The 24,065-nt window shown below is 52.8% G+C and overlaps 1 protein-coding gene across 11 annotated transcripts in view; it reads left to right on the top strand.

The window, feature by feature from the left end:
• CACNA1B (calcium voltage-gated channel subunit alpha1 B) overlaps positions 1-23,677 on the top strand; it is a 291,532-nt gene extending 267,855 nt beyond the window's left edge. For 5 of the 11 annotated variants that reach the window (XM_058423109.1, XM_040083300.2, XM_058423108.1 and 2 more), the window contains 10 exons: positions 6,055-6,163; positions 8,580-8,687; positions 9,919-10,028; positions 11,183-11,310; positions 12,923-13,049; positions 13,766-13,876; positions 15,834-15,869; positions 18,208-18,415; positions 18,577-18,788; positions 20,446-21,336. In XM_058423109.1, the coding sequence (XP_058279092.1) occupies positions 6,055-6,163; positions 8,580-8,687; positions 9,919-10,028; positions 11,183-11,310; positions 12,923-13,049; positions 13,766-13,876; positions 15,834-15,869; positions 18,208-18,415; positions 18,577-18,788; positions 20,446-20,970 (1,674 nt within the window). In that variant the 3' untranslated portion in view covers positions 20,971-21,336. Of the gene's footprint in view, positions 1-6,054; positions 6,164-8,579; positions 8,688-9,918; positions 10,029-11,182; positions 11,311-12,922; positions 13,050-13,765; positions 13,877-15,833; positions 15,870-18,207; positions 18,416-18,576; positions 18,789-20,445 lie in introns of all 11 variants that reach the window. The other 6 variants (XM_058423112.1, XM_058423107.1, XM_058423105.1 and 3 more) reach the window with 5 other exon arrangements.
• The last annotated feature ends 388 nt before the right edge of the window (positions 23,678-24,065 follow it).

The raw sequence follows: 24,065 nt of genomic DNA, 5'->3' as shown, positions 1-24,065 counted from the left end.
CGTTGCCATCTCAGTACATCCACGCTGGTTTTCATTTGGATTTCCCCCTCTTTGCAGCCTCCTTGGCTGCTGTCCTTCCTTTCTGCTGTCTTCTGGTTCCCCTTTCTCAACTGTTCTCCTTGGTCAGCCTGGCCAGCCTCTGCAGTTCCGTGTGCGTGGCTTTGCCGCTTCCCGCAGGTGCATGGGATCCTCGGGATGCGCTGCTCGGGCCTCAGGGAGCTCTATCCTGCACTGGGCTGGGGGGAAGAGGCTGGAAAAACCCCAAATTCCTGGGTTCAGTTCTGGGCCACTCACAGTGAGGAGGGCACTGAGGGGCTGGAGTGTCCAGAGAAGGGAATGGGAAGGGGCTGGAGCACCAGGAGAGGCTGAGGGAGCTGGGAAGAGGCTGAGCCTGGAGAAAAGGAGGCTCAGGGGGAACCTTGTGTCTCTGCACAACTCCTGACAGGAGGGGACAGCCGGGGGGGTCGGGCTGTGCTCCCAGGGAACAGGGACAGGAGGAGAGGGAACGGCCCCAGGCTGGGCCAGGGGAGGCTCAGGGTGGACAGCAGCAGGAATTTCTTCACAGAAAGGTTTCAAGCCCTGGAAGAGGCTGCTCAGGGCAGTGGTGGAATCTCCACCGCTGGAGGGATTTAAAACCCTGCAGATGTGGATGTGGCGCTTGGGGACACGGGTGACCTTGCAGTGTTTGGACTCAATGCTCTTGGAGGTCTTCTCCATCCTAAATGATCCTGCGATTCCATGAATTTTAGTCTTTTCTATCCCAGCAGATGAAAAGGGGGAAGAAAACCTCTTTGACTTCACTGTGGTGTGTGAGGATTTGCTCACTGTCCTTGCCCGTGGCACGGTGCAACTGGGATGAGCTCTGAGGTCCTTCCAACCCAACCCATCCTGGGATTCTGGGGTTCCTGGGATGATCTCAGAGCTGTGCTGCTCCACCAGGACACGGCGAGAGGGATGAAGGCCATGGAGAGCCTCTCCGAAGCCAGCAGAATTAAACCAGAGTAGAATCGTTCCAACTAGGTCGGGGTGAATTATTCATAGCAAATAATTTATTCACCAGACTCGACCTCATTTCCCACAGCAGCCCTCCACTGTCCCCAGTTTATTCCTGCCTGGGGATCATTCCCAGAGCAGTTCCTGTCCCAGAGGCTGATGGGGTGCTCTTAATAATTCAAATCCATCGGGGTGCCAGTAGTTTTCCAGGCACTGTGTGCTCCTCTTCCTGCTGCCTCTGGGTAAATGTGCCAGGGAAGAGGATTTAGGGCGCTTCAGCTTTTCCTGGGTCAGGCTGGGAGCCAGCAAGACACCTTTGATCCCGGGATGGATTTTCCCCCTAATCCTCCGACACTTTCCCTGCCTTTTGGGCCGTTGTCCAAGGAGTTCCTGAGCAAAGCTGGAAGGGGATTTATTCCTGTCACAGAGATTTGGCCCCTCGTTAGCGCTGCCTTTGTTAATTAGCAATTAAAGCAGCGCCGGGGCCGCCTCCTGACCGCGCCCGGACCCCGCGCACCGAGCGCTGCCTCCCGACCCCGCCTCTAATCAGCCCCTCGTTATCAGCACGGCGTTAATTAGGAGACTCCGGAGACAGCGGCGAGGCTCCTGCCTCTGGGGCCCTCTCCTGCGGAAGCTTTAACGAGCTCCAAATCCGCTAATTAAAACCCGGGGCTGCGGGAGGGATCCCCAGGCGCGGAGCGGGGACTCCACCTGCTGCCGGCTGCGCTTCCTCAGCCGCCGCGGAGCGGAGGGAGCGGGGCTGGGCAGGGCAGCCCTTTCCTGGCAGCTCAGGACACCTGGGAAGGATTTCCACCTTTTTCTTTTTTTTTTTCTTTCCTGCTGCCCGTCATTGATTCACCCGAGCGCCCCTGGGCCGTGGCTGGCGATTCCCGGCGCGTCCCAAGTGATGCGCGTTCTTGATCAGTGCAGGGAAGGAGCAGCAGGCTCATAAAATTTCCTTCTGGGCTCCAGAAAGATGGGAAATTATCCAAATTAGAGATGTTTTTTTTTCTGTTTGTTTTGGTTCGGGTATTTCTATTGTTGGGATTTTTTTGGTTGGTTGATGTTTCGTTTTCCCCTTTTCCTCTCAATTTTTTTTCATCCTGTTTCAAACTCTGAGCCACTGCTCTGACACAGCCTTGAAGCACAACTTCAGGCAGAAGAAACAGCAAAAAATGGAGGGAAAGTGGGGGTTTTTTTTGTTGTTCTTGTTGTATTTTGGTTTTTTTTTTTAACTTACGTTCTTGTCCCTAAGTCGTTGAGAAAAGTTGAGATTTTTCTCTGGTAGCCTGGTTCGGGATGAAAATCAGAAGTTCTTGATTGAATTCTTCAAGGAGAATTTTTGGGTCAAGCAGAATATATTGAGTTTAAGCAATGTTACCAATTTCAATTGGAATCCTTTTAAATTGATCCTCTAGAAATGGAGAGGAATGAAATGCAGATAAAATTTGAAAGTAGCCTGGAAAGGCTTGAAATTTCACACTCTGCACAAGGAGATATTTTTATCTCTAAGGTGATTTTGTAATGCTGAGAGGAAAAACATTAATAATAAGATTTTGTTTGCAGTTTCAGCCTTTTGGCTGCATTTGTGGCATTGGGAAAATGCACCAGACAGTGTTCAAGGATCCAATCCCTCCTGGCTGTGCCAGTGTCTGGCTGATTCCCTGGCTCCTCTGGGTTCCCACGGTGATTTGGGGCGTTGATTTGGGATGTGGGGTGAGCAATGTCCCGCCCAGCCCCTCCCTCACCATCCCAGCCGTGGTGGCAAAGTAGTTTTGGATCCAAGATGGATCAGTTCTTTTCTTCCAGCTGCTCCATCCTCAGCAGGCGCTCTCCAGATGTGCCAGATATTCATTTAAAGAACAGATTTTTCTCAAGCCAGGGGCTTCCATGACAGGAATTTCCCCTGCTTTTGGGAGGGTCTCAGGTGGCTTTGGCTGCTGCCAGGTTCTGAGGCATTTCTCTCTTAATTTATGGCTTTTTTTTAATGGCCAAGAAATGTGCAACTGGAAGGTGCAAGCTGCAGCTCACCTTGGCAGGGCAAGAGCTCCTCAAGCGCTGTCCAAAGGGAGCTGAATCCCAGTTTGTCACCGGAGGGGACACAGGCACTCATCCCATCACAGCCTCTACATCCTGGGCTGCCCATCCCTGATGAACAGCTCAAATCCCCCTTTCTGCCCCTTGCTGGGTGCTCAGATTGGGAATCCCAATCCCCTGGAGGTGTCTGAGTTACCTGTTTGGCCAGTTTGGATACTGGGATGGAGAAGATGGCAGCGCAGGGGGAAGTGCAGGGAGGAGGTGGGGTGGGGAGAGCCTCTTCCAGGTGCCTGTTTGCAGCAACATGTGGGGTTTGCTCAGCTAGACTTCCAAAAGTGGGAATTCCCTTGGAAAATCTTCCCCTAAACCCTCTGTCCCTGGCTAAAACTGGGGAGGAAAGCACTGCTCTGTGCAGCTGTGGGTGGCCTGTGTTCTGCATCCATATCCCGTGGGAATTCAGCCTGGAAAGTCAGCTGAGGGGAGCTGAGATGTGCCAGTCACATCTTTTGGTGCTTTTTGGTGGTGGTTTCTGTCAGGATAGAGCTCTCCTGTGGGGAATTATTCCTCATTTGCCTGTTCTTCACTTCCATGCATCTTCTTTCTCTCTGCATCCCTTAACTCTCTCCCACTCCAGTGGGATTCTGGGACTCTGTGATTGCTGACTGTGGGCTCTCATTGATGGGTTTTGGTAGCTTTTTGTGTGCTGAGGGCAGAATCGGAATTAAACCCTGTTTCATTTGACATGAGCGAACAGGAACAGCCCCGTGGTGTTGCCAGCACTGGATGCTGTCAGTGACTGAAAGGGGAGGAAAGGCTGGGCTTTGATTTCCCTGTCTCTGCGGCTGGGCAGACACGGAATAACCTCTGGGCACGCTGTGAGGGAGATCTGGCAGATCACAATGGTTTGTCCCTGCCTTTAGGAGATGTTGTTACAGCGGTCTCTTGTCCCTGCAGGATTCAGTGAGAGCTGAAAATGTGAAAATGGATAAACAGGGAGATTTCGGCTCCTCTGAGCAGATTTTACACTGGGCCAGCACTTTGTGCCCTTTGTCTGCTCATGTCAACACCCACAGATGTTCCCCTGGCAGGAATTGTCTCCTTGGCTGGCAGGAGGTGCCAGGGTTGGGATCTGCACTCTCTGAGGGCATGGAAGTGTCCAGGGCCAGGGTGGATGGAGCTTGGAGCACCCTGGGGTAGGGAAAGGTGTCTGCCCGTGGCAGGGGGTGGAATGAGATGAGTTTTAAGGTCTTTTCCAACTCAGTCTGGGATTCTAGGGCAGCTCAGTCCATACGTCTGGGAAGTTGGAAGATTCTCTGAGCAGGGAGGTTATCCCAGAGATGGAAGACCTGGCCAAGTCTTCACGCCCCAGCCGGGGCTTGCTTTGGGGGAAACACAAAACAAGTGTTTCACACAAAACACAGGAGCAGATCGGGGCTCCCCCTGAGCCTCTCACCTGGCCTGAGGCTCCAGCGGGCGCCTGCTCTCACCTGCACCACGTTCCCTTCACCGGCACAGGAGTTCCTGCTGCAGATCTGCCCCAGGACAGCAGAGAGGCTGCACCCAAATCTGCATCTCTGCAAACAGAAGTGCCAGGCTTGTGCCACTGCTGCAGCGCCCAGAGCGTGTTCGTGTGCAGCTGGCACTCACTGCTAACAGCATTTTGGGGCTGTTGTCAAACAAACAGGAGGTTTCTGGGCAGACAGAGGGATCTGAATAACAGCCCAAGCAGCTTTCAGATGGGGATGAAATTGTCTCCCCAGGCCAAGCTGCCTCTGGGATTTTGAGGCTGTGCTCAGGCAGATCAACACCCAGAGACTTCCTTGGCTTGCAAATCCCTCTGGAGAACAGAAACACCGAGGTTTGTCTGAGACAGGGACGTTTTCAAGCAGCTCCTGAAAGCTGAGGACTCACCAGGCTGCTGAAGGAGAATTCCATCCTTCAAAAATGTGCTGAGGTTATCAGCAAGGCTCGGAGCGTGGGCCTGTTCTGCTGCCAGCAGGGCAAAGCTTTCCAAAGCAATTTCAGGTGCTTCCTGCTTAGGAGAAGGATGGATTTGCCCCTGCCAGAGGTAGCTGGTGATCGGGAGCGAAGATCTTGGAAAATACTGATCCTGGGGGATGGTTCCATGTTTGGGTTGGAAGAACAGGGTGGGAGTTACAGTCCTGCCCATGTTAATCCAGCCTCTCCTCTCTGGGAAGGTGTGGATGGAGCTGTGCACCTCCGTGACTGGAAGGCAAGGAGACAGGAACCAGAATCCAGGTGTCCCCAGCAGGAAGGACATTGTCACCTTTACCTGTCACCAACCACGCCACACTGCCCTGGGGTGCTTGAGCCACATTCCAGGGCTCAGCAGCTGTTCCCAGGGCTGGGACCAAAATACAGCCTCCCAGCCCTCTCCAGGGATGGCACAGCTCCTGCACAGAGCCCTCACAGTGTCATTGTCACTGGAGGTGCCTTCCTCACATCCTGCCCCCAGCAAGGACAGCTGGAGAGGCACGGCCACACTGGGGATGGAGCTGCAGCCTCGGGTGGCAGATGCAAACTTTTCATCCTCTTACTTCAGTCAGCGGTGCCAGGCCCCATTTTGTCCTGTTTTAGGATTTAGGTGAAGGATTTAGTGAGGCCAGCTGGTGCAGGAAAGGGTGGAGGAGGTGGGTTTTATGGTTTTTATCTCCTCAGCACGCTGCTTTGGCAGCTGGGACAGGCACCAGCCACATGTCTGCATGCTGCAGACACTGCTGGAGACAGCCAGGAAATGGGATGAGAGCCCCCCACCTGGCTTCTTTGGGGAGAACTCTGTAGGATTGCAGTGCAGTGCTGGCAAATCACTCGTTAAACCGCTGGCGTTGTACCCCAAACCCGCTCCTGGACAGGAGCTGACATCCACGTGCAGAATTTCAGCTCAGCACACGAAAAGCTCCTTCCTGTTTGTATTCTGGGTGTTTTGGGGGTTCAGAGAGGGGCGGGCAAGGGTGGGGGGAGGACTCCTGGCCCCTCCTGACAGCCAGCCCTGTGTGTCCCCAGCGCCTGGTGAGGATGAACATGCCCATCTCCCCCGAGGATTTAACCGTGCACTTCACCTCCACGCTGATGGCCCTGATCCGCACGGCCCTGGAGATCAAACTGGCCTCAGGTGAGAGGGACAGGGCCTGAGGGGTGGCTGGGTCACCTGGAGATCAAACTGGCCTCAGGTGAGAGGGACAGGGCCTGAGGGGTGGCTGGGTCACCTGGAGGTCAAACTGGCCTCAGGTGAGAGGGACAGGGCCTGAGGGGTGGCTGGGTCACCTGGAGGATGCAGCAAAGACACCAAGGACAGCTCAGCTCTTGGAACTCTGACTGTGGCACGGTCCCACAAGGATTAAGGAAGCTGAAGTCTCCTCGAGGTGTGGGTTTCATTATGCTGTGAATTTCCTGTACATGTTAAAACCCCCAAAACAGCACCAATAAGAGACCAATGCCCTGCCTGGCCTCCTCCAGAGCTTTTCCCCAGATTTGTCAGCCTCCAGGCTGTGCCTTGCAGGGTGGGAGAGCATTTTCTGCCATCTGAGCTCCAGAACACCAGGAGAAAATTGGAGTTTTTTGAGAGCACGTTGGCTCAAAGCCCAGCTCCTGACCCCAAGATGGGCTCGGTCAGTCAGAGCAGGGTGCCAGGAACACCAAGGGAGCAGACTGATCCCTGGATGAGTTCATTGAAGAGTTTGACTTAATCCTTGTGGGTCCCTTCCAGCTCAGAGTATTCAGTGAAATCCATGGGCTTGGTGTCCTCCCAAAACCATGGAAATTCTGCCCCAGGTGGGAATGCTATCTCCCCATTGCCTTCCCATGCCAACCTCTGAGGACAAGGGAGCTTGGGGAGAGCACAGAGGGGTCTTGGGCGTCCCTGTGTCCTTGGGGTGGCAGTGGAACGTGGGAGAACCCTGTGAGGAGAAGGCCAGGACGTGTTCTCCTTGCCCTGAATCAGAAATGAGCTTCCACACCTCTGAACTATTCCAGCCCTTCCACCCTCGCTCCATGCTGGCAGCAAGGCAGGAACTCCAAGCGCCCTGCAGCACATTCCGCCTTGAGATAAAATGTAATTATTGAAGTGGTTAATCAGGCGTTTATTCGCCTCCCAATTAAACTTTGCAGTGCAATAAAACGCACCGGCCTTTTCTCTGGGTCGTTACCCCATTTCATCAGCCTGGCTGGGGTCACAGTCGAGGCACGCCGGGCCTAAGCGCTCTTACACCTAATTTGAGAGTTAACAGGAGGTAACAACGCCCTCGGGAGCAGGGGGCATGGCAGGGTTAGGCTGTTGCGCTTTCCTAAACTGTTTTAGGCCAGTGCAAACATCTGAGTTAATCTCCTCCTTCCTATGCTGCTTAAACGTTGCCTTTGATGCTTTGCTGGAAGAAGACAAAATTTGGAGGTGCCTGGGGCTTCCCAAAGGAGTGGGATCAAGACAAGGATCAGACACTCATTTCTTTGTATGCTTTTAGGATTGTCTATGACTTTCAGAGCCAGCACCTTATTTTGGGAATAACTCCTAGATAAGGATGCTGAGAGTTTGTTTAATTTTCAGTTTCTGGTTACCTGTCGGCCTTTTCAACTGGAAAAGCTCTCCCCACCCTTTTGAAAACTGGAAGGGAGCCAGAGAGGAGAGCTCAGCTGATAGCCCGGATTATTCCAGTTGATAGCCTGGATTATTCCTGTGGTTTAGCTCTGCGCTGGGGTGTGAGGGTCTGACCTGTTTTGTTGTTATGAGCTCCCTTTGACTAGGTTTCATGTGCTACATTTAATTGAGTCTTTAGTGGGCTTAACAGGCCCTTAATAAACATCCCTAATGAGTTCCCATGTGGGAGTTCAAACCGTGGTGTAACAGAGTACCTAGAGCCTGCTCCCCTTGCCTCTGCTCTTACAAAAATAATCTCTGCCATTCAGATGGATTCTTTAATTGCCTGCTGTGTGGGGAATTCAGCTGGGAGCTGGCCTGGGGCTCACCCAGCCTTTAATCGCTTTCCTCGTGTGCATTTAGGGCCGGCTTTGGCCCTTGGAGCAGAGCTGCTGTGTTTGGCTCTGCTGTGCCGTGGGGTGCAGCTGCTGGGGCAGAGCTCTGGACTTGGGTGTCATTGCCAGGGATTTCGGGAAGAGTCGGTGGCAGAGGGTTTGTAATCCACTGCTCGGCAGAGGGCGAGTTAGAGGATCTTCAAGGTCTTTTCCAGCCCAAACCAGTCTGTGGTTATGGGATTTTGTGATTCACGTCCAGGTCCTTTTCATCCCACCTGGGAGGTGCTGCTGGCTCCATGGGCATTCCCCAAAGGAAGAGGCACCTGCAGTTATATGGAATAAGCTTCAGCTCCAGTTTAAGCCCCAGGTCACTGCTCAGGGTCCCCAGGGCGAGGCAAGGATGGTCCTGCTGAGTTCATGCACTGTCACGGAGGATTCACAGATTCCCAGGGCAGGGAAGGGCTGTGCTGGCTCACCCTTCCCAAGGAATGGGGAGAGGGGATGCCAGCAGTGGGATCAGTGCCAGGGCAGGGATTCACTCCTCTCCCTCTCCCTGGCTGCAGGCGGTGTGAAGCAGCACCAGTGCGACGCTGAGCTCAGGAAGGAGATCTCGCTGGTCTGGCCCAACCTGTCCCAGAAGACTCTGGATCTGCTGGTGCCTCCTCACAAACGTAAGTGCTTCAAGCGCTGGGTCCATCCCAGACACCCAGGAACCCCAGAGTGGGTTTCCCGCTCCTCATTTGCTCTGTCCAGCCCCAGATTGGGTTTCTCTCTCCTTGCCTGCTCTGTCCCAAGCCCCACCTGTGTCACCTGGAGAGTGCAGCAAGGACACCGAGGGCAGCTGACCTTCCTGCAGCCTCTGAGCTGCCCAGGCTCTGTCACACCGGGACTGGGGAGCTGAGCTCACCTCTAGGCATGGACTGCACTGCGCTGCAGGAGATTTCCTGTGCACGGAAAAACCCAAATCCCAAACGCTCCCCAGAAGAGACCAGTGCCCTGTGTGGCCTCTTCCAGAGCTTTTCCCCAGCTCTGTCAGCTTCCAGCCCATGCCTTGCAGGGTGGGACAGCAATTTCTGACATCTGAGCTCCAGAAAAATGGGGGGAAGAAAAGTTAAAACTTGCTGAGGACTTGGAGAATCAGATGTGAGGAGTTTGAGGGCTAAAGGCCTTGTGTAACTTGGTGATGTCCTGGCCAAAAGTGTGGAGAAAATGGGAAGTTTGCTGTTATCTTGATTAGCTCTTTGATTAATGAGAAGCAGTGTAGAGTGATAAAGGCATTGTTAACTAAGAAAAAGTCATTGTTAATTAAGAAAAACCAGGGAGCTGAGGAGGTGCAAATCAGTGGGTAGGACTGCGGAAGTCTTTCCCTCCTCTCTTGATTCCTATGTATCTGCTGCTCCAGTTCTTTTTTTCCATGGTTTTTTTTCCAGTGCTGGGCAGGGAAGGGCTGTCCTGTGGCTCTGAGGATGAAAAAAAAAATCTGGAAAAAAGAAATATTCCTTAAATGTATATTAGCCTATTATACCCCATTTCCTGTAATTCAGAGAAGCAGGAGTAAGGCTGCTTTGTTGATGAAGGCTGGCTGTGGGATGAATTTAGGAATTCTCTCAGCAATGCTGATGATGCCACTGAGTTTTCCTGCCTGGTTTTTCCTACACAATCCCTGTGTTTGCCACGGAGAGCTCCAAACCAAGGCAAGGCAGCAACAGGCAAAGAGCTGAAGAATCACTTGTAGCCATTTTTCTCCCTTCCTTTCCCCTACTTTTCTGTGTCTGTTTTGCCTCATTATTCTCATGTTGCTTCCTCCCTCTCCCTGTTTTTCACACCCATTTGCTGTTGTTCCTTATTCCTGTCTCCTCTTCATCCCTGCAATGTCTTTGCTGTGTTTTTTCGCTCTGGCAGCTGATGAAATGACGGTGGGGAAGGTCTACGCGGCCCTGATGATATTTGACTTCTACAAGCAGAATAAGAACAGCAGGGAGCAAGTCCAGCCCCCCGGGGGCCTGTGCCAGGTATGAAAGGGATCTTTCCACTCTCCCCCTGGGGCAGCTCTAACAAGAATCACCAGTGGGATTCATCCAGGAGGTCTGGCTGCTCCTCCAAACAGGGTTTAAAAATACTGGCTCAAAAAGGAAAATCTCTCTCGAAAGTCTCTCTCAAAAAATATTTTAAAAACGTCATTGTAGTTGCCTTTTCCAGTAAAGAAAGATGTTTTCCAAAAACATGACAGTTGATCTTTGAAAGTCTAAATCCTGTGTTTAAAAATGGCCTAGGGCCTGGGGAACACCAAAAGATTTCCTTGAGAGACTAAAGGATTATTGAAAGCTGCTGATAGTTTGGCTATAGAAGGCTTAAGTTCTTTTTGAAAATAGGAATTATTTGAAGTCGTTTTGGCTCTAATAGGTTTGAAGGCTTTTACAAATTCTAGAAAATATTTTCACAGTACTGGCATTGAAAGCCCATTTCTTTCCAGTAGAACAAACACCTGTTGTTTTTAGGATGAGCATCCAGCTGATCTCCAGCACAGGGTGGAGATCTGTCCCTCACGTGGATGGCTACAACAGACCCATCCAGAGCCATTGGAATTGCACAGCCCCTCTGGCCACATCCATGGGGGAATTCCCCTGTTTATTCCCTGAATGAAAGAATTCAATGCTCTGGTGACTGGGAGGGTAGAGAGAAGGAGGATTGCAGCAGGACTTGGGAGAACATTCCGAGGGAAGGGGGATTGCAGCAGGACTTGGGAGAGCGTTCCAAGGGAAGGGGGATTGCAGCAGGACTTGGGAGAACATTCCAAGGGAAGGGGGATTGCAGCAGGACTTGGGAGAACATTCTGAGGGAAGGGGGATTGCAGCAGGACTTGGGAGAGCGTTCCAAGGGAGGGGGGATTGCAGCAGGACTTGGGAGAGCGTTCCAAGGGAAGGGGGATTGCAGCAGGACTTGGGAGAGCGTTCCAAGGGAAGGGGGATTGCAGCAGGACTTGGGAGAGCGTTCCAAGGGAGGGGGATTGCAGCAGGACTTGACTTGTCCCAGGTCCCTCAGGGCCTCTCCCAGCTGTGCCCAGTCTGGGGTCACCTCTCTGCTGTCCCAGGATGGCAAAGTGGACTTTTCATGGAGCAGGAAAAGCTCCATCCCAGCTCTGACAACCTTCCCTTGTGCTTGGCAGCCTGGTCCAGTGTCCCTCTTCCACCCCTTGAAGGCCACCCTGGAGCAGACCCAGCCCACGACCTTCAGCAACGCCAAGGCCTTCCTGCGCCAGAAGAGCTCGGCCTCCCTCAACAACGGGGGAGCCTTGTGAGTATCCCTGAGCCCCTCCAGACCCACCACAGCTTGGGGGTCACCCCACCCAGGGACTCTGGTGACACCAAGGCTGTCTTGGTTTGGAAAGACAGGTGTCTGCCAGGGAAAGCTGGAGCTTCCCTTGGAATGGAGAATGTAACCCCCTCTCCCTCCAAATTATTATAGTTTTGAAATTAAGGGGCTTCCAGGCAAAGCTGTGGGAATAGGAATAACAGTTCTTTACTATGAATAATAAAAAATAAAAATGTAGTAGTACAAAAAAGCAAACAAACAAACAAAAGCATTGGCAGAGTCAGAAGCTGACACCCTGTTGGTCAGGGTGTTGGGGGCAGCCCAGTTAAGCCCTCCTGCAGTGACAGATGTGGTTCTGTTGGAGCAGAGATGATCCTGTAGAAGGGTCCAGTGGTGGTGAGATGGGTCCGGTGTTCCTCTGGCAATCCAGTGCACACAGGCTGTGCTGCTGTTCCCAATCCCAGGTGTGATCCAGGTGGGAATGCCGGGCTCCTCCCCTGGGTGCAGCATCTCCCCATGGATGATGGAATTGTCTCAGCCATGCAGTGAGCCCGGATGGCCCAGGAACAGCAGAGATCCCTGCAGGGAGGATGGGCCTGGGAGGGATAAGGACACTGCCCCAGCTGGTTTAACAGCTGCCCACGAACAGCAGACACCCGTCCCCCTGGAGTTATGAGGAATGGGTCACACAAGAGAAAAAACACCTCTCCAGATGGTTTCAACAGCTGGCAATGGAATACACACTGCTGGTTACATCTTGCATTGCAACCCAAGACAAAGGCCAGCAGCTCCTGCTCGCCATGGCTGGGACAATTCCTGCTGGTGGCGTTGGGATCTCAGTGTTTCCTTCATGAATCCTCACTGGAGAGCTTCCCAGTGTGAGTTTGCTCACAGGAATCCGGGGCCATTGCAAAACAACTGAACAAACCCCACTGACCATCCCAGCAATGAGTTCTTGGGAGTCCAAAGATCCTTGGGAATAAATTCATCCCTTGAACTTGTGGCACTGGACAACAGCAAGTGCTTGCCACAACACAGTTTGGGTTTTTTTGGGAAAATTATCCCTTCATGCAGGGCTTTCCAAACAGGCCTAGTGACAGTGATCCCTAATCAATTCTCCATTTCCTGCTCCAGGTGATTTTCCTCTGGATCATGAGCGCTATGGATTTTTAGAGACAGACAGTTGAGGTTTAATCATCCCAAATAATCCTGATGGGGGTGCCAACACCAGACACAACAGCTGGTGAAGGGACTTCAGCATGGTTGAAGTGTTTGACCCGTATCCAGCTGGTCCTGCACACAAATCTGCCTGAACTTCCAAATTCTTCATTGTCCGTCAGGAATTAGGTGGCAGAAGTTCTTTGCCTTGATTACTGAAAAAATCCCCATGGTTGGCTGGATTCCCTCCTTCTCATGGGACCTTCAGGCTGTAGAGGGGAAAAGCCCAGGGGACCTTAGAGCTTCACCAGACTCTGTGCCCATCCTGCAACTGATTTTCACACCTGAAACTCAAAAGGGTGCTCGAGTCAGTTTGCCAAATTCCAAAAGCTCTTTGCAAAAGAATGAATCTTTCTCCCTCTTTTCCTTCGGACAGGCCCCCCCCGGAGGGAGGGATCAAAGAGTCCAGCTCTTGGGGGACCCAGCGCACCCAGGACGTGTTCTATGAAACCAGGAGCCCAGCTTTTGAGCGAGGCCACTCCGAGGAGATCCCCATTGAGAGGGTGAGCAAGGGGTGGGGGAAGGTGGGAAGGGGGAGGTGCAGATTTTAGAGCTGTGGGAGAACTTGAGAAATTTAAGAAAATGTTTTGAAAAAGCAGGTGAAGACAGGGTGAGATGCAGGAGATTTTAGAACTGTAATAAGATTTAAGAAATTTTAGAAAAAGCACTTAGGAAAAGCAGGTGAAGACAGGATGAGGCACAGGAGATTTTAAGAGTTATGGTGGAATTTCAGAAGTTTTAGAAAGTGTTTAGAAAAAACAGGTGAAGAGAAGGGGACCTGCATTAGCAGGAGGTGTGTCCCTTGAGGGACATTGTCCTGTCTCTTGTTTGCTTGAGCATTGTGAAGAAATCCCAAACCTGGCAGCTCCCACAGCCTGATCTGGACAGGCTTGGCCTGGAATTCTGTCTTGCTGCCATAGGTTACCTCCAGCTTTCTCTTCCCATTTCCCAATGCCACTGTCCCAGCTCAGATGAGGGGTTTCCAGTCAGGATGACCTGAGGGGTTTCCCTGGTCACACCTGGAACTCCTGGCTCCTGGAAGAGCTGATCCCACTGCGCGTGGGATGTCCTTGCTGAGGACAGAGTAACCACAGCTTTTCAGTCGCTCTTTCCCACACCAGCGTCTCTTCCCAGTCAAATCAAACTTCAAGAAGCTGATGGTGGCTTCAGAGCTGATGCTCCTGTTCTTGCTACTGAAACCGTTCCATGTTTTGATCAGGTGGTAGAAATGAAGGAGATCAGCCCCACAGTTGCCAACGGAGAGCCCCAACCAGGCCTGGAGAGCCAGGGCCGGGCGGCCTCCATGCCACGCCTGGCTGCTGAAACCCAGGTGAGAGATGGGGATTTGGCTCTGGGGAGACAGAGCGGGCCAGGATCTCAGCATCTTCTCTCTGCTTGTCATGGGTTGGAAGTGGCTTGGGAATATTGGTTTTAAAAGAGGTGGAGAGAGGAATCTAGGCCTTGTGCTGGGATGGCCAGGTGTTCCCTGCAGGGTGTGTCCAGGTGTTCCCTGCAGGGTGTGTCCAGGTGTTCCCTGCAGGGCGTGTCCAGGTGTTCCCTGCAGGGCGGGGCCAGGTGTTCCCTGCAGGGTGTGTCCAGGTGTTCCCTGCAGGGTGTGTCCAGGTGTTCCCTGCCGGGCGTGGCTGGGGTTCCCTGCCGGGCGTGGCTGGGGTTGCCTGCAGGGTGTGGCCGGGGTTCCCTGCAGGGCGTGGCCAGGTGTTCCCTGCAGGGCGTGGCCAGGTGTTCCCTGCAGGGTGTGACCAGGTGTTCCCTGCAGGGTGTGGCCGGGGTTCCCTGCAGGAGTGGCAGCCATCCTATGCAGTCACAGCACTGTCCCCAGTTTTACTGCTCCCTGCTTGCAGCAAACAGCAGCCCAGGATGATCCCTCTGGCTGGGCCACCCAAGAGTGTCACTGTTTGGGGACAAGGCCATTTGCAGACTCTGTTCCTGGAAGGCAAATTTCCCATTAGTTGTGTGCTGTCTATCCAGCCAGCCAAGCCATGTTCCCGTGCCCTGTCCCCACAAAAAGCTGGAGGTGTGCTGTGACACACTTAGGTGGATGCAGCAGGCACAGGGACTACCTGGGAGCTGCACTGGGACACTGAGCATGTTCCCTGTTTTTTCCTGTACTGTGACCTTGGCCAGTAATTTGATGGATTTGAAGGATTTCCCTTGTTGATTTAACTAATTTTTTAAAGAAATCTCCTCACTGGAGTTGACTTTCACATCAGCTTGTGGGCACTGCTTAGTGCGTAGGGATGTCACTGATCATTTTTGATCATTTTTGCACATTCACTGCTGTTTGTCCCAAATACTGCCCAGCCACCATCCTGCCTCCTGTGTCACAACATCTCACCACTCGTGTCCTGCCCCATTCCCAGGGCCTGATTCACACAGCCAGGAGCAGCCTGGCCTTGGGCTCTGTTTCTGTGGCTCTCCATGGGAGCAGAATGTGAAGGGTCTGCTGCTCCCTGAAATGAAACCCTGTGTTGTGCACACACAGCAATAACTCAAATTCCAGATGGAATTGTTGTGCCAACGTGCTGGAGCTGCCCCTCTCCAGCCAGAGGATTTCCCACCTGGCTCCAGAAATCACAGCCTTTGTGCAAACCCAGAGATTCTCAGGATTATCAGGAGCACTCCTCACTGTGCTTAATAAAAGCATCAGCCCACAAAGCAAAGCCTTTCCCCTTCCCAGAAATCGTCCTTTATCCTAGACCACAGGTAGCCTCTTTCCTTCCTTGGCAGTGCAGCTGGCAGAGCCTTCCCTTGGGAAACTCCTCTCCCTGGCAGTCAGGTATTTGCAGGAGTGTCCCCGGCAGAAGCATGGCTCGTGTCCCCAGGGTGTCACTGCCCCTCATGCCACACCTGGTTGTGAATCAGGCCCGGAATCGCAGACCTGGCCTCATTTAATAATACAATGTTGGGTGGCTGTGCCTTGGGTGAATAACTGATGTCCTTTCTGTGTGTGTCTCCCCCTCCACACCCCCCACCCTCCCTCTCATCTGCTGCTCTGCCCCTCCCCAAACTTTGAGTTTTTTCTAACTCTTATTTGCAACGCCTTCTGTTCCTGGACGTCTCCCTTTCTGTTTGCCTCTCTCTTTTTATGTTCCACTTATTTAAAAACACCCCTCCTCCTGCGTTCCCACCCTCCCTCTCTGCGGTCCTGCCCTCATCGCCTCCCTCCCTGGTCGTCATCGTGTCTGCTGCACGTCTGATGTCTGACACTGGCTGTACTGTGGGGCTGCTTCCAATAATGTCCCTCACCTTGTCCGAATTGTTTGCAGAGGAGCAAAGCACGGTCACCTGGGAGTTACCTGGCAGTATGTAGTTTGCACTAAATTGTATCCTATTAAATTCATCGTAAGAGTTAATTAACCTTCCTTTAACCCTTGACTTTTCTCCCCTCTCATCCGGAGTCGCGCCGGCGCAGCCGCTCTCTCTCTCTTCCCACTTTTCCCTCGACCCGTGGCTGCACGATGCTCGCTCTGGGAGCAGGGGCTGGGTGGGTGGTTTGCTTTTTTATTTATTAATTTTTTTTTAATTTGTGTATTCTCATGCCTCGTTGCTCAGGAATTTAGGCAGTGAAAACAGTGGGGTTGGTAATGAAGAAGCAATTAGGAGCTCTCTGCAGGGGTGCGCGCAGTCTCCGGAGGCTTTTTAGGAGCCTGTGCCTCCCATAACAGGAGCGTTGCCAGGATTTATGGAAAAGGGATTGATTGCTTTGCCACTGATTTCCTGTCACTGGGACTTCTGTCCCTGAAGTAAGCGTGGAAGCAGGACCAAAGCCCAAAAAGAAATGTTCAATTCTTGTCAATCTATCTGGTGTTTGTTTTGTTTTAGGGTTTTTTTTGTTGTTTTGTTTGGTTTTTTCTTCCCCCCCTTTTTTTTTTGGTTTTTGTTGTTGTTGTTGTTGTGGTTGTTTTTTTTTGTGCGGGGGGGTGGTGCTTAGGAGTTGGGTTTTTCTGTTGCTTTCTTCCTGGCAGCCCCTGTATGGGTTTTGAAAATCTAGATGAGTTTTTAGTGGGAAATACTTCCACTTCCCATATTTTTTGCCCATCGGACTGTCCAGGCTAGAGCCCCCTGCCTTCCCCCAGCTGCAGGCTCAGCACTAGACAAGGACAGAGACCAAGCTCCTGAGGATGATTTCCAGCCCACACAAATGAGGGCCACAAGAGGTGACACAAGCAGCACAGCATGATCCTGCTGATGGAATTGGTGTTTCCAGGGCCACAGCACAGGCTGTGCTCCCTCATCCCAGCCTTGTGCCTCTGATAAACCTTCCAGCACCAGGATCCCAGCTGCCTTCAGTGGGAAGCACCAAAGTGTGGGTAACTGCCCAGATCATGCCTTTACACCCAGGATGATCTGCCCTCGAAGGGAGGGAGAGTGGTTTTTCCACTCAAAATAATGAGCAGAGCTGTGAAACAATTGGCTTTGCCTTGGGTAAATATCACAGGGAAGCAGAGATCTGGATTTCAGGAGGAGCAAACAAAAAAGAGCAGACGGGGAAAAATAATACAGAGCTCTTAGGAAAGGTTACAGTGAGCAGAGTAAATGTTCTGTGAGAGCTGTTGTTGGAGGCACTTATTGGATTGGGAATTCAAACAAGGGTAAGGCTGAGGGAACATCCTGGAATTCACTGTCGAGCTGGAGCGCCGTGCTCTGGGATCTCTCCTCTGGCACACGGCTCGGATGCAGTGACAGACCCAGGGAAGCTTCCAGAGGATGGATGAGGTGTTGTCTGCACACAGAGCCAACCAGAGGCCAGCAGAGAAGGAAATGTGGGAATTGTCCCTGTTTTCTGAGCTTTATCCCTGGGCGGAGGGATGGCAGAGGCTGTGAGAGGAGCTGTCCTGCAGGACACTTGTCTGGGGTTCTGCAGAGCCTTTGTAAGGTTTTGTAGGTAAAGGGAAGGGAGCGGGGTCAGGAGCTGCCACTGGCACAGGGAGGGGGTCCAGCAATGCTGTTACAGCTCTCAGTGCCCTGATGTGTGGACACAGATGTTTTAAAAACAGCAGTAGCAAACCCAGGTATTCCTTTCTGGAGATGTTCTGGTGGGATTGCAGGATGTCCACACTATCCTTGCCCCAGGCAAAGGGCTTCAGGGACTGATGGTGGCACAAGAGAGGTTTAAATGTCTGATGGGAGTTGTGTTCACTGCAGGGAGATAGAAGGAATTTCCTGGTGGCTTGGCCTGTACCTTGCCCTGATTCCTGATTTTTCTCCCCCCTCCACGTGGTGCTCAGCAATGCTACCTGCTTTCCTCTTTGGAGCTGCTTTGGGATGCAGGCCCTGGAGCAGCTGTGGGTGCCCCTGGTGTTGGAGAGTTCCCGTTGTGAGGTGCTTGGCTGCTGCTCTGCCCCGTGTCCCCGCCGAGCTCCGCGCTGTGTGTGCCGTGCAGTGCTGCCTGTGCCTCTGCTCCCGTGGCCCCCGTGGACTGGCGCTCGGAGATCCCATTCACTCCCCAAATTTCACGCTCAGTCCACATCCCACAAATCCTCCTGCCCGTTCCGGTTGTCTCCAATTAACCATTTTATCTCCTTCCCCTCCTTGCCCCTCTCTCTCGCTGTTTAACGCCTCCATGCTGGGAGCCAGGCGGCCGAGCGGGGCCCGGCGCCTTCCCTCACCCTGCTCCGTGTCCCTCCCTGTTCCCTGCAGCCCATCCCGGACACGAGCCCCATGAAGCGCTCGGTCTCCACGCTGACCCCGCAGCGCCCTCACGCCATGCACCTCTACGAGTATTCCTTGGAGCGGATGCCTCCGGAGCAGGGCCACCACCACCACCACCACCGCTGCCACCGGCGGAAAGAGAAGAAGCAGAAGTCCTTGGATAGAGCCGCCCATCACCTGGCTGATGGACAAGCTGGTGAGTGCTTTGCCAACGAGGATTTGTCCGTGGGAGGTCAGGGGGGAGATGTACGTCCCCTGTCCCTCTCCTTTCAGGTGGGGTTGGGGGTCCTGCCTGTGTGGAAGGGCCTCCCCGCCCCACACACGCTGCTGACCCCCTGCCCAACCTTCTCCTTTCAGTTGCCCAGTCTGGAGAGTCTTCTTCCAGGGACAAGAAGCAGGAGCGTGGCCGCTCCCAGGAGAGGAAGCAGCACTCCTCCTCCTCCTCCGAAAAGCAGCGCTTCTACTCCTGCGACCGCTACGGCAGCCGGGACCGTGCCCAGCCCAAATCTGCCGACCAGAGCAGACCCACCTCCCCCAACGGGGGCCCAGAGCACGGCCCACACAGACAGGTGAGGACAGGCAGGGTGGGGACACAGCCCTGAGCTCTGTGCACCTTTTCCATGCTTTGCTTAAATTAGAGGAGGTGGAAAAGGCAGGGAGGGTCAGGCAGCTGCAGATAAAGCCATTGAGGTCCTGCCTGGGGCCTCACACCAAGGTTGGAAAAATCCCCCAAGTCCAAGCTGTGCCCAATCCCACTCTGTCACCAGCCCAGAGCACTCAGTGCCACATCCAGGCCTTCCCTGGACACCTCCAGGGATGGGCACTCCACACCTCCCTGGGCAGCCCCTTCCAGTGCCTGAGCACCCTTTCCATGGGGAAATTCCTGCTGATGTCCAACCTGAACCTCCCCTGGCACAGCTTGAGGCTGTGTCCTCTTGTCCTATTTCCTCTTACACGGGAGCAGAGCCCGACCCCCACCTGGCTCCATGCTTCTGTCAGGGAGTTGTAGAAACAAAAGGGTCCTCCCTGAGCCTTCTTTTCTGCAGGCTAGAATTTAGTTTTCTTTTGTAATTGTGAGGTGCTCAGGCCCTTGGGAGAAGCTGGGCAGCTTTCCCTGGATGCTGGAATGTTGCTGGTCACTGGGAGAGCCAGGCAGGGCAGGACGAGCAGTGACTGACAGCCTGACAAGCCTGATGGGTTGACAGGAAGGAAAAAGGGCTCTTTAAAAATTAAAGGTCTGATCTCGAAATGTTAGGCTGGGAAAGGCTGAGGGATTGTTCAGTGCACTCATGCCCTGCCTTGGGAGAGTGTAAACAGAAATGGGAAGACAGGGGCCCTTTCCTCTCACTCGTGGCCTTTGTGTAAATCACTGCAGCTTAGTTCATTCTCACAAGGCTTTATTAGTAACCCAGGAAGCTGCCAGACCTTTCTACCACTCCAGAATCAAATGTGTAGTGTTAAAGAGGACAAAGTGGAGGCATTTCTGTTAAAGGGCCTTGTTAAAGCCCATCCAAAAAGCTTTTGATTGTTATTTTTTCATAAATTGGCTATTTATTCCAAAGGAATTTCATTCCCAACCTGCATGAAACAGTCACCCAGATCCTCCTTCCATGCAGAATCCATAATAATAATAACAACCCATAATCCAGTTTTGGCAACAGAAATAGATTAATGGAATCCTGAAATGGTTTGGTTTGGAGGGGACTTTAAAGCTCACCTGGTTCCAACCCCCTGCTCTGGGCAGGGACACCTCCAACAAACCCAGCACTAACAACCGTGGGGTGAAGTTCTGCACAAACTCACCCCAAAGCTAAACTGTAAAGAGTAATTTGTAAAAAGCCCCAATAACTCGGGTTTTTGAGCTGCTCCCAGGCCAGGTAAGGCGCATGTCGAGCCCTGTATGCTGTGGGTGCCTCCCCTGGGCAGTGTCCCCTCTGTCGGTGCCAGTTTGCGTCCTACCGATGCTCTGCCCCTCTCTGTTCCTACTGCTCCCAGACTTGAACTCTCCAGCTCTTCACATCTCGTGTTGAATTATCTCTCGAGAGCCTCCCCCCCTCGACTGTGCTTGTCTAAACTCTCTCTTTTTTTTTTTGCTTTTCTTTCCTCTTGTGACTCGTCTCCGCCTTCTGTTGCTTCTCCTTCTGTTTGATACCTGCCTGCCTTTGTGTTTGTCCGGTGTTTCCCTTTTTTTATTTTTTGATTTGCTCTGTTCCAATTTTGATGTAGGGCAGTGGTTCAGTTAATGGGAGCCCCTTGCTGTCGACATCTGGTGCTAGTACCCCCTGCCGGGGTCGGAGGCAGCTCCCACAGACTCCACTGACCCCACGCCCCAGCATCACTTACAAGACCGCTAACTCCTCGCCCGTGCACTTCACCACTTTCCAAACCCCCACCTTCTCCCCGGGCCGCCTGAGCCGCGGGCTGTCCGAGCACAACGCGCTGCTGCGGGGGGAGCAGCAGCTGCCCCCGCCCGCCGTGTCCCGCATCGGCTCCGACCCCTACCTGGGCCACCGCGACGCCGCCGACAGCCCGCAGCGCGCCGCGCCCGAGGACACGCTCACCTTCGAGGAGGCCGTGGCCACCAACTCGGGCCGCTCCTCAAGGACTTCCTACGTCTCCTCCCTGACCTCGCAGTCGCACCAAATCCGCCGGGTGCCCAACGGGTACCACTACACGCTGGGGCTCAACACGGGCCCCGGTGCCAGAGGACGCAGTTACTACCACGAAGCCGATGAGGATGACTGGTGCTAGCGGCTCGGCGGAACCCTGTGAGGTGTGCGTGCTTAATAAGGATGAGTTTTATCATCTGGAGGGCTGGGAGCTCCCACGGGGGGCCCGGGGCCGGAGGTGGCCGGCGGGGCAGCCCCGAGAACTGCTCAGCGCCTGGGGCCGGAGATGCCCCTGCAGCCTCTCTCTCCTCTGTTGTTCTTTAGTATTTTCTTTTTTGATTTGGGGTTGTTTTTTGTTTTTTTTTTTTGCACTAGACAGATGGAGGAAGAAGGCTCCCTCCTTCTGGGGAAGGCAGCGGGAGGAGCACATCCCTCTCTGCCCCCTCCCCACTGCCTTGTCTAGTCCCGAGACACGCACCAGGCGCCGACCCGGCCACGGACGCGAGGAGCCGGGAGAAGAGCGATCCTCACCTTCCATGGCAGAAAAGCAGAACTGTGGGTCCTTCTCGAGATCGGCGCAGTTTTGTTGGGTTATTTCTTAATTAATTTACCATCATAATTCCCCCCCCTGCCAGGGCGGGAGCCGGGGGTCGCAAAGGGACTCGCGCGAACGACGCTCGCACCAGCGCTCGTTGAGCGCTGAGAAGGAAGAGATGCACCCAAGAAACTGGGAGAGGAGAAACACAGCCCAGAACAAAGGACAGTCCTTTGGGACTTGATGTTCAGCCACTGCAATCCTTTAGGGCAGAGCTGGTGCCACCCCCCGAGCGGACCCTGCTGTGACACCGCTGCCCTGGGGGTCTCTAACGTCACTCACCACATCGGGTCCTTCACACTGACACACGGTAAAGCCACAAGAGAGCTCCTTTGTAAGGACTGTTTCCTTGCTGCTGAGACTTTTCAATCCATCCCTCTCTCCTGTTGACTGCAACACGCCCTCACTGTTTTGTCTTGTTTACAATATAAGCTTGATTTAGCAAAAAAACAACTTAAAAAAAAAAAGTCCACAAAAAAGAAAAAAAAAACCCAACCCAAACAAAAAGAGGAAAAAAAAAAAAAAGCATAGGGGTGAGAAGAAGAAATGTTATTGGTTTTATATCAAGCTATTAGATAGAACTTTAACTTTTCATTGTGTGCATTTTTGTAAATTGTACAGTAAAAAAAAAAAAAAAAGAAAAAAAATTTCCTCTTTCTGTAGAGAATTAGTCCAACTGTCATTCCAGGTCCCACCGTTTCTACCGAATGCTCCAGTTGTTCACTACTAAGTGCCTAACCTTTGAAATCTTTCACAGTGACGATGCAACCTCTTGCTTCGAGGCATCAGAGCTTGGGCGAGCGTGGGGAGGGCAGAGGGGCGGGGGCTGAGCCCCTCGGAGGGGCCCTGGGGCCACGGCGCCCAGGACACTGCGCCCCAGGCTGGCAGCTTCCAGCGGGGAAGGCAAACGTGCTTTGGGGTTGGTTTGGGTTTTGTTGGCCTTTTATTTCTTATTCTTAATTTTTTTTTTTTTTTTAAAGACTATATAAATATATATATAAATAAACTTTTATGGGTGGGAGGGGAGTGATTGCAGCAAACAAAGCCAGCCTTGTCTCGTTGCCCAGTGGAGGAAGTGCAGGTGGGAAAGGGCAGCAGCTGCAGGGGTGCTCCTGCAGGAGAAGCAGCATCTCCCACAGGCCAGCTGAGAGAGCTCTGGCCGTGCAGCATCGGTGCGGAGGGCAGGAGGAGTGACTTGTTTTTATTGCCTGATAAGAGACGGTTTAAAAAAAAAAAAAAAAAAAGATGATTATTATTGATAATATTACTACTAATAATCCAAACCTCTAACTCTGATTCTCAGGGATGAGATTTCTGCGTTCTTGCAATGACTCTTGCGTTGGCTGGTTTCTTTCTTTCGTGCCCGTGTGGATTCCTGCACTGTGAGCCTGGGAAAGGGGCAAAGTGCTGGGGAGGCTGGGGGCAAAGCTCGGCCGGGACCTCGTGCCCGGGGCTCTGCTCAGCCCTTGTAGGGCTGCTTCGGGGCACAGGGCAGCCAGGGGACGTGGAGGGGTTAAAAGGTGAAAGGAGGAAGAGTGGGAGGTGCTGGGCACATCCCTAAAAACGCCGCTAGGAAAGAGGATAGGGTTGGAGAAGTGAATTTTTTTCAGAGGATCAGCCAAGCCCCAGACCTGTGGAACTTCTCCAGGGGCAGCGGTCGCTGGGATGGGCGGAAATCGCGCTGGCCCTGGTGATCTGTTCTGTCCCTGGGGTGCTTGGAGGGGATCAGACACCACCAAAACGCTCAGGAGGTCTCTCGTGCTCTCAGCAAAGTCTGTCAGCCTCAGGCAGGAGCAGTCTGCTCTAGGGTGGTTCTTCACATCTCCTGTAGCTCTTCCCTTGAGGAAACTCAACCCGGTTTTGTTCCCTCCGGTGTTTTGTTTTAATTTCGTTCTGTTCAGTAGCAATCTCTGGCCGATCTCATCCCTGGATTCTGCTAAAGGATAACTCCTGTCTGTATCTCTGTCTCTGTACTCGTGTGCACTCGGAATAAAGGCAGTGTGGTAGCCAGAGGTCACGGCTGGCATTCCTGGCATTCCCAAACGGAGGGCTATGCAACCAGATGACACGTCCGGACACACACCCACCACCACCACTCAAAGACCTTCATCCATCTGTAGCTTTAGCTGCTGGATTTTCCTGTTTCAGGCTTCAGCACGATTGTGACCAAATGTTTTATACATTTTCCTGAAATGAAGGCACAAACACTGTATTTGAAATTTTCCAAGGGACCGTTCCTATTTAACTGCAGGAAGTCGAGGGGAAGGGACAACACCATCTCTCTGCCCATGCATGCAAACACTGTACCCACACTGGAAAGCAACAGAGATGTATTTCTGTAGGGAATAATTCTGTCTTTCCTCCCCTTTCCTCGCCCATCTTCCTTCCCCAGCCCTGCACTAACACAGCCTTGGGTCACCCCCATTCTTAGGCAGAACACAAAGAAGAATCTCAAGTTGTCCAAATCCTCCACCCGCCTCGTAGGGGTCGATGACAGTGACAGACCACAATTATCCATAACCCCTTCCCGACGTTTTTTTACAGCCTCTCTGCTGTCTCTCCATCTTTCCAAGAATCCTCATAGTGAGTTGCCAAACTTGAATTGCACCGATCAGTTTTCTGCATCCAGAACCAGTCTCGTA

The sequence above is a fragment of the Hirundo rustica genome, chromosome 20, assembly GCF_015227805.2.
Source record: "Hirundo rustica isolate bHirRus1 chromosome 20, bHirRus1.pri.v3, whole genome shotgun sequence".
NCBI classification, from domain to species: Eukaryota; Metazoa; Chordata; class Aves; order Passeriformes; family Hirundinidae; genus Hirundo; species Hirundo rustica.
The sequence above is the reverse complement of the archived record's forward strand: the minus strand, read 5'-3'. Positions and strand labels throughout refer to the sequence as shown.